Source organism: Sylvia atricapilla, chromosome Z (assembly GCF_009819655.1).
Source record: "Sylvia atricapilla isolate bSylAtr1 chromosome Z, bSylAtr1.pri, whole genome shotgun sequence".
Lineage (NCBI taxonomy): Eukaryota > Metazoa > Chordata > Aves > Passeriformes > Sylviidae > Sylvia > Sylvia atricapilla.
The window spans coordinates 87,679,994-87,693,313 of record NC_089174.1 but is presented as its reverse complement, the minus strand read 5'-3'; the positions used below and the strand labels follow the sequence as shown (position 1 = coordinate 87,693,313).

Below are 13,320 nucleotides of genomic sequence, written 5' to 3'. Positions count from 1 at the left end.
GAAGAAATAACAGAGATTTTTTCATGTGTTTTTCCAAGCAAAGTAAGAATCCAGGTTCATGTTCTTCTGAGGGTGTCTCACGGATTATCCAGACTGAATCCAAACTAATCCCAGTATGAAGAAATAAAATGAAAATTAAGTACTTAATACTTATTTCATGGTGGGTCTGTATTTTCCAAGCCTATTAAGATTATAAATCCTGACAGGGTTATGAGGCTGACTGCATTATTGCCCATGATTCTACAGGTGGAAAACATGCTTTTCTGTCTTGTGCTGGAAGGTGGGAGTAGAGATTGTGTTGTTAAATTTTCTAAGGGCTACAAAAACAACAACCACACAAAACAACCTGGGGAATGATTAGTACTTTTCACCTAGGAATCTTCCCTAAAAGCATGCTCTTTTATAAAAGCTGACTCTTTTATAGAAGTTAGTAATGAAAAACGCCAAAACAACAACAAAAAATTCCATGCATAATTGTTCCTGTAGGGAAGCAGTTCACAAGTGTGGCTCACAATGAATTTCCCTATGGACTGGAAAGAGTTGTAGCTTTTCCCCACTGGCCCAGCTCTGTGTCTTCGTGTCCTGGGTCAGTGTGGAGGAGTCAGCAGCAGAATCTTCCTCATCTTTGAGGATTGCTGTTTGCATCCAGTGTCAGAAGGCCCTGAGCTGGGTGTGAGGTGACCCAGAGCTCTGACCAGGCACATCCATGAGCTACAGCAGGGACAGGGGCTTGGTGATCCCCCTGGGTCACTGCTTCTCTTGGCCACCATTGTCCTGCATAATCTGGGACTATACTTTGTAGTTTGTGGCTTGGTAGCCGTGTCGTCAGAGTCCTCATACCTTCTGGAGTCACTTCAGTCTTCTGACAAGAGGTGGTGGGCTGAAGGGAGTCTTCCATGAAGCAGAGGGTAGGGGACACTTAAAAAAATTGATCACCATGTCACCTGTGAGGTTTGTCACCATTACCATCAGCACAGGTGTCTGCAGTTAACATGTCAGTGATGAATCATTCTTCCACTGGATTTAAAAAAGGTATTCTGGCTTAGCAATTGCAGCTTTCAAGAGTGAGAGTTTCTGTTTGACAAAAAAGGAACACAGGAACAAATGTCCTTCAAGCTGAGCTTTTGAAAACAAAACCTGCAGTTGATTTGTATTTCTTTCTTGCCATGTATTTGCTTTTTGCAAGTAAAGGAACCTGGATGTTTGATGCAGTTAAATAAAAAAAAAAATGGTGCTTTGGGATTTATTAAAAAAAATTCCAATGTTTGATTTCATATCTCTTAGTTTCAAAAGTATTTCATCTGCAGTATAGCAAATGGCAGACTAACGTGGCAATAATAGCTTCTTGTTTGTCAGTTTTATAGGGAGGTTGACTGAGAGTATATTCCAAGTTGTCTGATCTTGAAGGATCTAAATTCAAATGGTGATTACTACCATCATGCAGACATCACACACTGATCAGTGTGGTCCTGTTCTCAGGTTGCTGGAAGCACAGCTCCAGGACCAGAGAAGGGAACATGAGGAAGAGATGGAAGCTATGAGAAACCACATGGATTTAATGCAAGAGGAGCTGGAGAACCAGCAGCAGGCATTCCTGCAGAGTCTGCAGCTCTCTCCAGAGGTCCAGGTGGAGTTAGGACTTCAGCAAGAAATTACACGTCTGACCAATGAAAACCTGGTAAGAGGCTGTGCTGAAACAACAGAAAGAGGGCAAAAGACAGACTTTCTCCTAAGTTTGAGAGAAAGGAGATAGGAAGCCTAACAGGGAGGGAGGAGTACTGGGATCTCTTTCACCTCCTCCTAAACTCTTCAGAATCCATCAGCATCTTCCATTGGTGCATTTTGGAGTGTTGGCCTTGAGCTGATGTTCCATGGCTGTATGACTTTAATGACCGCATAGGTGCTCTATTTTTAATTTTTTAAAATTCTTTTCTAAGCCTGTGTTCTCTGTGGCACTGCCTTCCAAATCAGATCACTGGGGACCCCTCAGTTGTGTTAGGCACAGAAGCAGCACAGGCCTTTCATCTTACTTGCTTTTATTGGGAGTGTGGAAAGGCAGTTTCCACTCCAAAAATTTGGCCTGGATAATAATAAATTTTCCCTTTCTCCCTTTCTGTATCTGTGTGTAAGGTCTGGAGGGAATATTGGCACCTCCAGAGTTTTTGCCTTTTTTCAACAACTCCAGGATCTAGATAAAACTGTTTAAATGTGATTAACTGCCAGGGTTAAATGCTGTAGGTGATGCTCCTCTTCCACTGAGATGCTCACACCATGCCTTGGTGATGCACAGACCAGACTCCCCCCTTCACCTCACCCCAAATGAATTGTTCTTGGGTTTAATATTCTTTTAAATAAATCTTTTAAAGAGTTCTTTAAATAAAGACTTCTTTTAAATAAATCTTCTGTCTTTCAGGACCTTAAAGAATTGCTGGAAAAGTTGGAAAAGAATGAAAAGAAGCTAAAGAAGCAGCTGAAGATTTACATGAAGAAGGTCCAAGATTTTGAAGGTGATTTGTGCACTGGGAGATACTCTGGATTGGGGGAACTGCACCTGGGTTTTAATCCTTTGGCCAGCCTTGAGGAGCTGCAGGGTGTTTGTTTGTTTGTTTGTTTTTCTCTTTTTCTTTCTCTGAAAGTAAGATTTTGCTTGTTTGGCACTGAACTAGCAGCAGGCACGGAGCTGACACTGACCCTGCACCAGGGTTTGGAGGATACTTAAGGAAAGTTTTTTTGCTGTCATTGCAGTCAATGCAGTGACCCAGGCAGAGATACAGAAAGGAGCCCAGTGGCCAGCAGGAAAATGCTCTGATCTGTCCATTTTGAAGGGGGGATTATAACCCTTTGGTATCAAAATGTGTATGTATATTCTGCTTAATGAGAAAGCACCTTAAATGTGGCCTCTGTGTTGTGTAGAAAGCACTTCCCGTTCCCTGGAGAAGCTGTGATTAATCAGAGAGCCCCATTCTCATGAGTTAATTTCTGGAAACCAGGCATTAAGTGAAATTAAGCTGAATAACTGGAGGGTTTCCACGGCTCGCCCAGCTGCTCTCTGTCAGTGTGATTTGTATGCTGCTTGCTGCAGTATTTGCATGCTGGTTTCTTCTGCTTTATTACACTTCTGCAGTGTGCCACCATGGTTTGCAGCTTTGCAGGCAGGCAGAAGATGCCATGCTTAGGGATTTTGCATGGCCTGCCTGCTTCTTGCCCTGCTCTGTGAAAATCATACACTAGGGTTGCTACCTTCTAGCCTGTGGTCTCTTGGAAAATAAAAGATGGCTTCATTTTTTCCTCTTTTAAGTTCAAGTTTTGCACTTTTTCTTTCATTAAGAATCAGAGCTCTGTGGAGTGGTAATCCAGTACCTGAATGTTTGTATTTTTATAAAAATAATAAAAAAAAAGCTGCCAAAGCTTTTTGCATTATTGGGAATTTAATATATAACTTTTTGACTTGGCATCTGCGCTAAGAAGGCCGGTGGAGGGCCTGAATAGCTGTTGATTTCCAGGTGTTGATCACCTTTTCTCTTCACAGCATCCCAGACAATGGTGCCAGCAGAGAGGAGGCCACACGAGCGGAACATGCAGGTTGCTGTCCAGAGGAAGGAGAAGGATTTTCAGGGCATGCTGGAATATTACAAAGAAGATGAGCCCCTCCTCATCCGAAACCTCATTACAGGTGAGAAACTTGCTCTGCTTCCATGCCTGGCTGCTCTTTCCCAGGAGTGCCTGTAGACTTGAGATCAAAAAATTGAGGTAGACAAATAGATCTTCTCAATTAATCCCTTCTGGGGCTGCATGTTTGTGGTGATGGCAGTTTGGGTAGGTAAAGTAGTGCTGCACTAAGCAGATAGACCAGTATGGGTACAATCCCTTAGGGATAACAAAAAATGGGAAATGCAAAGCAAGGCTACAGTTTTTAGAGCAGGCAGTAACTTGCTGAGCTTCATACGATGTGATAGATGGGGAGGGGTGGCAGAAGGATAGACCCCTGGGATCTGGCACAGCAGTGGAACAAAGGTAGTTTGGTTCATGAGGTAATAACAGACAACAGAAAATGAACTTGTGAGCTCCTCTGCGCTGCACAGTCTGGTCAGAATTGCTGCAGCCTCCCCTCACTCAGTGCTGTTTCAAAAGTCGGGCTTCCCTGGCTGGGTGTTGGTATTTACTGTGACTCTAACCCCAGCAGAACCTAGTGAGGATCCAAAAAGTGCTCACAGAGCAGTGCTAGCCCATTGCTGTGGGCACTGAAGGTCTCCTAATCAGACAAGCTTGTTATTTAGAGGCCCCAGATGCCCACAGCTGCCTTTAGGATTCCTTTTCTTGAGGGATGGAGCAATTTAATGTGTGATCAATTAAGAGAGAGGATTTACAGTAGGAGGTATTCCTGAAAGCTTCAGGGAGCTGTTCTAAGGTGGTTTGTGTGCTACTGGGGTAGGGTTTTACAGAGTAAAGAAGCTCTGGCTCTAGTGTGCATCCATAATGAGAAATGGGGTGGTGTCACAAACCTCCCCAAGGCAGGGCTGCCTTCCCAAGCCCTAGTGCTGAGGGTGTGGGGCAGGTGCCTCTGTCCTGCAGCTGAACCCCTGGCTCAGTCCACTCTGCAGAAAAGGATGCAAGCTGCAGAGCCAAAATATCATCTTCCCCAGGGCTGAGGGGAGAGAGGTCTGCCTGCATACACTCCAGCTCTGTCGTTCTCTGCTTCACTTGTCAATTGGAGAAATTTAAGTTTGCCTTTCTTGTGAAATTTTTTATTTTTTAATTGTCAAATCTTCTAGATCTCAAGCCCCAGGCAGTGTCTGCTACCGTTCCCTGCCTTCCTGCTTACATCCTCTACATGTGCATCAGACATGCAGATTACATCAATGATGACCAGAAGGTGCACTCCTTGCTCACCTCCACCATCAACGGTGTTAAGAAAGTGCTGAAGGCAGGTGTCCATTTGCTCTTGTCTTGGGGTTGGTGATAACCATGTCCAAGTGTGTGGCACTCAGCTCTCACAGCGATTTTCAAGCCAAATCACTCTTGGAGCCTCTCTTTTTAGAAGAACAATGAGAGTTGTGATCTTAGCAATAAAATTGTCTGAATTTAGAGATTTAAAAAAAAAACAAACAAACAAACAAAAAACCAAACAAACAAAAAAACCACAAAAGCAAAACAAAACAAACCAAAAAAAACAAAACAAAACAAAACAAAAAAACCCACAACCAAACAAAAAAAAAAAAAACAAACCAAAAAAAACCCCAAAAAACCATAACAGTTTGGAGGGGAGAACAGCCAATATTGCCCAGCTGGAGAGGGAAAACTGCCTGATTCTGGGTGGGGAAACTTAATACCGGTTAGTTTTGTGATGGCACCACCCGTCACGGAAAGGGAGGAGGGTGGATCTGACATGTTTTCCCTTTGTGTCTGCAGAAGCACCAAGACGACTTTGAGATGACGTCGTTCTGGCTGGCCAACACCTGCCGCCTGCGGCACTGCCTGAAGCAGTACAGCGGGGAGGAGGTGAGAGCCCTGCAGGGAGGGTCCTGTGTCCTCCTGGCTCCAGGGGCTGCCCTCCGACTGTCAGATGGGGCTACTCAGACTTTGCTCCTTGGTTCATCCTATAGCACGGCTAGATTTTCCTGCAACAGCTCCTAAAAACGCAGAATGGTTTGGGTTGGAAGGGACCTTGAAGCCTGTTGCATTCCAACGCCCTGCCATGGGCAGGGACACCTTACACTGTCCCAGGTGGCTCCAAGTCCCATTCAACCTGTCCTGGGACACTGCCAGGGATCCAGGGGCAGCCACAGCTGCTCTGGGCACCCTGTGCCAGGGCCTCCCCACCCTCACAGCCACCAATTCCTTCCCCAGATCCCAGCTGGCGCTGCCCTCTGGCCCTGGGAAGCCATTCCCTGTGTCCTGTCCCTGCAGGCCTTGTCCCCAGCCCCTCTGCAGCTCTCCTGGAGCCCCTTGAGGCCCTGGCAGGGGCTGGGAGCTCTCCCTGGAGCTTCTCTTGTGCAGCTGAAGAGCCCCAGGTGTCCCAGCTCTGCCAGCCTCTCTGTGCTCTTTCTGGTTTTGAAGGCTGTTCTCCTGGTTTTAGTTGGTCCAACAGCTTTTCATTAAAAATACTTCTCTGGAAATATTGGAATAAGTTTTATTAAAGCTGATCCCTTTCAAAAAAATAGGATTATCACAGTTCTCCCAGAACATTACACACTGCCATCCTTACAGTATTCTGCATATTAAAGTTTTCAACAGACCCAAATACTGTTATTTTTTATTTTAGTCTTGATTTTTGTTAGACATTGAGCATTCAGACTGTAAGAAAAAAAACCTGTAAAATTAAATTAACTATTCAGTCATTCAAAAGATAATGATTTGCATGTAAAACCTCAGCACTGGACTTTGAAGACTTAAAATTAGAAGTTAAATTAAAAATATTTTCGGGAATACTTACTAGCAGTTGTGCTCTCGTTTGCCCTCTTCTGTCTGGATAATAATACTGCATTTAAAGAAAATCCTCCCCAGGAAACCAGCTGGGTTAAAACAGAGTCTTAAGCTGTACGTGGTTTGCCATGATTTACTGTGTTAAATGAACCAGCTGGTTACAAATTCCATTGGCAGCTTGGTGTAAAATATAGAGAGGAGAAATACTTCTGAGCAATTTGTGAGATACTGTTATCTTTAGTTTTAAGAGAAGGTCTATTTTTAAGAGAAGGTCTAAAAGAAAATCCCAATCCACATGTAGTCCTGTCATGTGAAAAGCATGATGCTCTTTGATTAGTCAGGAAAATGGGGAAATTGTGAAATCATCTCAAATTGGTACATGTTGTATTTTTGCATTTTGCTAGTCAGCAACCAACAAAAACAATTTCATAGTTCTCATTTTCACACCAAATAAGACCATATGACCAGGCAATTAAAGGATGTGTGTTAATGAAAACATCTCATTGGCTTCTGCCACTGAAACTGGTATTACTATCTGAGCCCAGAAGTGAGTGCTTACAGCAGCCAAATGTAGAATCAGAGACCAGCTGTATCAGCAAAAAGTGGGCAACAGTTTCAGTTGTTTGGGGAGATTTATGAATTTCAGAACAATTTAAAATGTTGTCAAAGCACATAAAATGCAGACATAATTTTTTTTTTCAATTTTCTAGAATCCTAATTTCAAAATATTTTGTTTCCCGTAAACAGTTGGAACTCAATAGGATAAGCATGTAGCTAAAAATGTTGTTTTAGAGGGTCTGAAATGTAATTTTCTAATCTTATGTGTTGCAATTAATACAAATGTGCAGATCCTTGCTAAGGATAAAATGAAAAACTGGTAGTTTAATGATTTTCTTCCAAAGGTATTCCTCTAGTAATAATTTATGAACAAATGCCTGGGTAAATCAAAAGGTGATTTATGAGTTTTGATCTTCTCTATAATGTACTTTGGTAACATATTTTAGTATATTGTGCTGTAAGGGTGCAGGGGTGTTTTAATGCAGTGATTCTGATGAGCTGTCAGTGGGTGGGATAACGAGCCTGGGTGTTTCAATTTCCCTGTTCAGGTTTTCATGACCCAGAACACGGCGAAGCAGAATGAGCACTGCCTGAAGAACTTCGACCTGACCGAGTACCGCCAGGTGATGGAGCAGCTCTCCATCCAGATCTACCAGCAGCTCATCAACATTGCAGGGGGCATCCTGCAGCCCATGATCGGTGAGCTCACAGCTGCCCCTTTTGGCAGGGTGTTCCTTGGCCCAGATTAGCTGCTCTGGCTGTTTTTCACACCTTTGCACAGTGCTAGCAGGACCCAGGAGAGTTTTTATCTTCCCTCGTGATAGAAGCTCATAGGGATGAGGGTTTTTCCTTCCACTCTAGAAAATATCTGTTTCATTTCTGTTGGGGAGGCAGTGGAAGAGGTGATGTTGTGCTGGTGTGTCTGTTTTCTCCTCCAGACCAGGTTATTCTTTTTATGGAGGGAAATGTACATTATAAAGGAGTAGAGGATTAAGAAGAGGAAAAAGACTCATAAAGACCTTGTTTCTTGAGGGTGAGAGAAGGTATGAGAAGAATTACCTCTTCAGCCAAATCGCAGAGGATTCATCTGAGGAATGCCTCATGCCTGGAAGTGTCCCAGGCCAGGCTGGACAGAGCAACCTGGGATAGTGGAAGGTGTCCCTGCCCATGGCAGAGGTCCTGGAGCTAAATGGCCTTTAAGGCCCCTTGCAAACCAAGCTCTTGTGTAATTCTAAGATATCTGTGTGTTTTTTAACTGCTTTGTATTATCAGAGTAAACCAGCCATTCACAGATCTGCCCTGCTGTCGGTTCTCCCACCAGCCATGGTGTTGCATCACCAAGACTCATCCATGTTCTCTGCAGCCCACAGAGGGATCGGTTCTTTCCTCAAGTGACAAAGAGATGGATGCAGGCTTTTTAGCCCATTTTTCCTCCTCTTTTCAGTGTCTGCTGTGCTGGAAAATGAGGGTATCCAGGGGCTTTCCAGTGTCAAACCGATGGGCTACAGGAAATACTCCTCCAATTCGGCAGAAGGTGACAGCTCCTACAGCTTGGATGAAATGATCCGCCAGCTGAACACATTCCACAGCATCATGTGTGACCAGGGCCTGGACCCAGAAATCATCCAGCAGGTGTTCAAGCAGCTCTTCTACATGATCAACGCCATCGCCCTGAACAACCTCCTGCTGAGGAAGGATGTCTGCTCCTGGAGCACGGGCATGCAGCTGAGGTAGGCCTGTGCCTGCTTAGGAAAGTTTTGTTAATGCTGTAAGTTGGTGGCAAATAGGAAAATAAAGTGCACTTGTCAGTGCAAATCAGTTAAATCTGCCTTTTGCTACCCTCTCCCCTTCCCATGCTGGATCTTTCTGTGTTCCCCTTGAGCTGGACAGTAGGCACAACAAAAGCATTTTCTGGATAGATATTATATTCTCAAAGGTATCTAGGTGCCTTGCAGGATCTTGTTAGCATTTAAAAGCTGGTTAAAAGCTTAATTTTAATTGTTGAAACATGGATTAATCTGAATGCTGTATAAAAGCACCTCAGTTGTGTTGTTTGGCTGCTGCATGGTTCATCTATTTGTAAGGTATATGGAGTATATATTTTGCTCTGAGTTGTTGAGTATTAAGCTTTGGACTGATTGTCTCTTGCCACACGTATCACAAATAAACATCACAAAAAGCCACATACATCAGCACTGCAACATACTTTGAGCCCCAAAGAAGAGTTTGGAAGATGCTACTTCTTACCACCCAGCTCACATCTTGTCTTGTTTGCTTATCCAGGTTTAACATAAGTCAGCTGGAGGAATGGCTGCGTGGGAAGAATCTGCAGCAGAGTGGAGCAGCAGAAACTTTGAACCCCTTGATTCAGGCAGCACAGCTTCTGCAGCTGAAAAAGAAAACCTCAGAGGATGCCGAGGCCATCTGCTCCCTGTGCACGTCGCTCACGACGCAGCAGGTGGGGAGCAGGGCAGGGGGTTACAGCACAGGGTAATTAAGGGCTGGGAAAGGGTAATCTACTATTGCCAGCTCTTCAGTGCCCAGCCTCAGCGTGCCATGCCTTCAGTGGGCACAGCTTGTGCTTTACAGGGCTGATGTTACATCTTGGCCCCTCTCAGAGGTGGTCGCAGTGGTGGCTCCTGTCTTACAGTGCACTGATGGCACTGGAGCCCCAGAAATGTGCAAAGATGAAACCCAGCCCTGTGGAGTTTGTTGTGTAAGTCGGATTATTAGCATTTTAAACCTGCTTGTTGTGTTTTGCCAGGTCTTAAACTGGCTCTGTCTGCAGGGTGTCCACCAAGGATCCCTGTTTGGTCCAGGAGCTTGAGAAGTGCCAGCCTAGGCTGGCTGGACATGACTTTGAACTTTGAGACTCCATTCCAGGAGGATATAACTTCATGTTTCTTACTGCTGGATTTCTTGTCCTTAATTTGATAATATTGTAGGGAGGGTGAAGTGAGAGGTGTGAGCTAATTTCCAGTAGTTCTGGGAGAGCCATTCTAACGTATCTGCATCACCCTGTGCTGAACACACATTTTTGAGAAAAGCTGAGGGGAGGAGCAGGAGTGAGGGAGCATCAAGAGAAGTATTGTAGAGGTGACATCAGAAGTCACCCATGTCACCATGTGCCAACCAAGGGGAGTCCCTGTATAAACCTGTTGTCCAAGCCTGTTGCCAATTACAAATGTTTTCCATAAGAAGCGATTTTGACAGGTCCATAGGACTTGTAATACCTTACACCAGGCCAAGAAAAACACCAGGGTGATACTTCTGCTGCTTCTTTTCTCTGTTTCGTCATGGCAGAATTGTTGTGGCCATATCACAACAAACTGCTGGTGGTGCTTTGTGTTCTGGAAAAGTGTGGCTTCTGACGACTGTAACCGTGTTTTGTTTTCAACAGATTGTAAAGATACTTAATCTCTACACTCCTGTGAATGAGTTTGAAGAACGTGTGACAGTAGCTTTCATACGAAACATACAGGTAAATTTAAAGAGCTATCAATTGGAGGGCACAAATGACATCTCTGTAGTTCTAATGACGTCTGTATTAAATCACTGCTAACTCAGGCATTTCATAAAAGGCATGCTGCTGCAGATTGTCCTGAATTCAGTGCTCTGTGTGTGCACACACACTTACAACACACGGCTGCAGGGATAACAGGGCTGTTAATCAGAGAGGGCAATAAGCACCAAATCCCCAGCTCAGCTAATTGAGCTCTTCAGTAGCAGCACATTTGAGGATTAAGATTGCAGGAGTCAACAAAGTGTTGGTGAAATGGAGTTACTTCTGAGATAGGAGGTAGGAATTGGCAGCCAGAAGAAAAATAAACAAAGCCAAACACCTTTTAATGCTCACAAGGAGCAGGGAGGAAAAGGAAGGGCATGTGTCCAGCTACCCCCAGAACATATCACCATGCCTGAGCAGCTGAATCAAAGGTGATGTGCTGGTATCTTGTAGTCCTGGTTTTGCTGTGCCAAGGGGGTCATCTTGTTTCCAGGTCCTGTTTTTATGGGTGGTTTTTTTGTTTGTTTGTTTGTCTGTTTTGTTTGGTTTTGTTGGTTTTTTTGGGGGGTTTTTTTTGTTTGGTTTGGTTTGGTTTGGTTTGGTTTGTTTTTTGTTTTTTTTTTTTTTTTGGTGTTTTTTTGTGTGTGATCATGTAGAAAATGTAATCATTCTCCTGAAGCAGTGTTTCCTACAGTCTGTATAGAAGTTCCTGTAAATACTTGCTCAGAAAGAAAAGAACAAAATAGTTCTCTGCTGCAGAAGAGAACAAAATAGTTCTCACTGTTCTCTGCAGTGATGCCCATCTGCAGAGTTCCCATTGATGCCCATTCTCAAACATTTGATGGTGTTAAACACAGCAAGAAAAGGGAACAACTGATGGTAAATTTACTTTATTCTCCCAACAGAAACAGTTGCAAGAACGGAATGACCCTCCACAGCTGCTGTTAGACTTCAAGCACACGTTCCCAGTTCTGTTCCCATTCAACCCATCTGCCATCACCATGGACTCCATTCATCTCCCTGCTTCTCTCAACCTGGATTTTCTCAATAAAGTCTGAAGAAGGTAGAATTAAGCTCACTTCTCACACCCAGAGACTTCTAGCAATGAAAGAAAAAAAATCACAAAAAGAATTCAAGAGCTCCTTAAATATGGACCAAACAGGCTTATGGAAGAACCAGTACACAGTAACAAATGGATGCTAAAATGTACACTAAAAAAGACACTGGTCTGTATGTGATTTTCTTTTAGTAATTTGCAGCTCAGAAATAAGGATACTTGAAAAATAGGTTTATTTTTTACTGCTTGATTTTATGTTGACATAGTTCAAAGCCCATAATCATCTCCAAAAGCCACTAACAAAAAAGGATGGAAGTGGGAGACAGCTTATTTTGATCTTCGTAAGTGTCTATGACAAAAACAAAATCTGAGACACTTGTGCTGCCTTGAAGGATGTGTCATTTGTTTAGTAGCAGGTGGTCCTGTGTGTATGAATAACAGAACATGCCTTCAGTTCTTGCCAGTAACTGAATTCACAATAGTGAATTGAAAAGGTAAATTGCAGAAGGTACATATTTATCACACCATAAAGGTAACGGGGCTGGGATGCTGCTTTTTTCCATTGATGTGGAATTTGTCACAAATTATATGTTGCTCCTCCTAAATACACTCAGTGCATCTGCTTTCTGGAAATTCAAATAAACTGGCAGAACTTTCTTATGTTACCAAATTTACGTTAGCAAAGGTTTTGTCATAGTGAAATAATCATGATGCAAAGGACTGCCTTAAGCCTTCTGCTTCTAGTATAGCATCATCCTGATCCCTGCTGTTTGCTTTCCTCGTGCTTTTGAGTGTCAAACACTTTCATCCATTGGCTCTTAAGGTTCTTGGGCCTCTTACATGGCCAGTATCAGGATCCCATGCATAGATCATGCCAAGGCAACCCAGTTTAATCATCCAACCCTACCTCTGTTTTCAGTGGGTTAATCCTAGCTGTCCATGGAAAAACTCCATTCGGTTCAGTGGCCATCCAAAATGTTAAGAATCATGCAAACACACAGCTTGGATAAATGAAGAATACTTTAAAAATTAAAGAAGTTCTAAAAGAGATGAAATGTTCTAACACACAGACACACACACAGAGAAAACCAACCTGTCAGGTGGTATGTTAGTAATGTAAGCCATTTCTTTAAGAGCGAACCCAAACTCTTTGTCTACAACAACCTTAAATGAATAATTGCTTTCAATTCGGATTCTGTTAGTGTTTTTGGTTTTTTTTTTTTAATCAGACTTATAAACTAAACCAAACCAACCCTCTGACCTCAGCACACAGATGTTGAAGGAGACCAGCCGTTGGTTTTCCTTTGGCCCTTGCCAGCACAGGCTGAGTTCTTGGTGGCTGCTGAGCACGGGAGGAGGTTCCTGGTGGGTTCCTGGTGGGTTCCTGAGAGTTCCTGAGTGCTCCACGAGTGCTCAGTGTGGAGATGCTTCTGCCATAGCATGACGTGCCAAACTGCAATCACAATGTGTGGCTGCCAGCATTCTGCCCTCTCCTCTCCCACAGCAGTCTTGTTTAAATCAATCTTAACTCACCTGCTTTTGTGGTTCCTTCTGTGGCCTGCAGCTTCATCATAACTAAGAGCTTTCAAAGAAAAATCCACTCTCTCCATCTGACTCTTCTTGGCTGGTGTAAATCCAAACAGCAAATTTATGACCAGGTATGCTGTCTGCTCAGAGATTGAAAGTAGAATGTGAAGTTTCTTGAAGACACACTAACTCCTGTCTGCTGCAGTCTCCTTTCTAGCAAAGGGGCGTGTTGTGATTTAGACATCCTGTA

At 43.6% G+C, this 13,320-nt stretch overlaps 1 protein-coding gene across 1 annotated transcript in view; it reads left to right on the top strand.

Moving 5' to 3' along the window:
* Nucleotides 1-12,618, top strand: part of MYO5B (myosin VB) — a 124,527-nt gene extending 111,909 nt beyond the window's left edge. Inside the window, exons 30-39 of the mRNA XM_066339599.1 lie at nucleotides 1,480-1,678; nucleotides 2,414-2,507; nucleotides 3,530-3,673; nucleotides 4,773-4,924; nucleotides 5,410-5,499; nucleotides 7,530-7,680; nucleotides 8,426-8,711; nucleotides 9,265-9,439; nucleotides 10,382-10,462; nucleotides 11,392-12,618. Of these exons, the coding sequence (XP_066195696.1) occupies nucleotides 1,480-1,678; nucleotides 2,414-2,507; nucleotides 3,530-3,673; nucleotides 4,773-4,924; nucleotides 5,410-5,499; nucleotides 7,530-7,680; nucleotides 8,426-8,711; nucleotides 9,265-9,439; nucleotides 10,382-10,462; nucleotides 11,392-11,544 (1,525 nt within the window). The 3' untranslated portion in view covers nucleotides 11,545-12,618. The remainder of the gene's footprint in view (nucleotides 1-1,479; nucleotides 1,679-2,413; nucleotides 2,508-3,529; nucleotides 3,674-4,772; nucleotides 4,925-5,409; nucleotides 5,500-7,529; nucleotides 7,681-8,425; nucleotides 8,712-9,264; nucleotides 9,440-10,381; nucleotides 10,463-11,391) is intronic.
* Nucleotides 12,619-13,320: the final 702 nt, after the last annotated feature.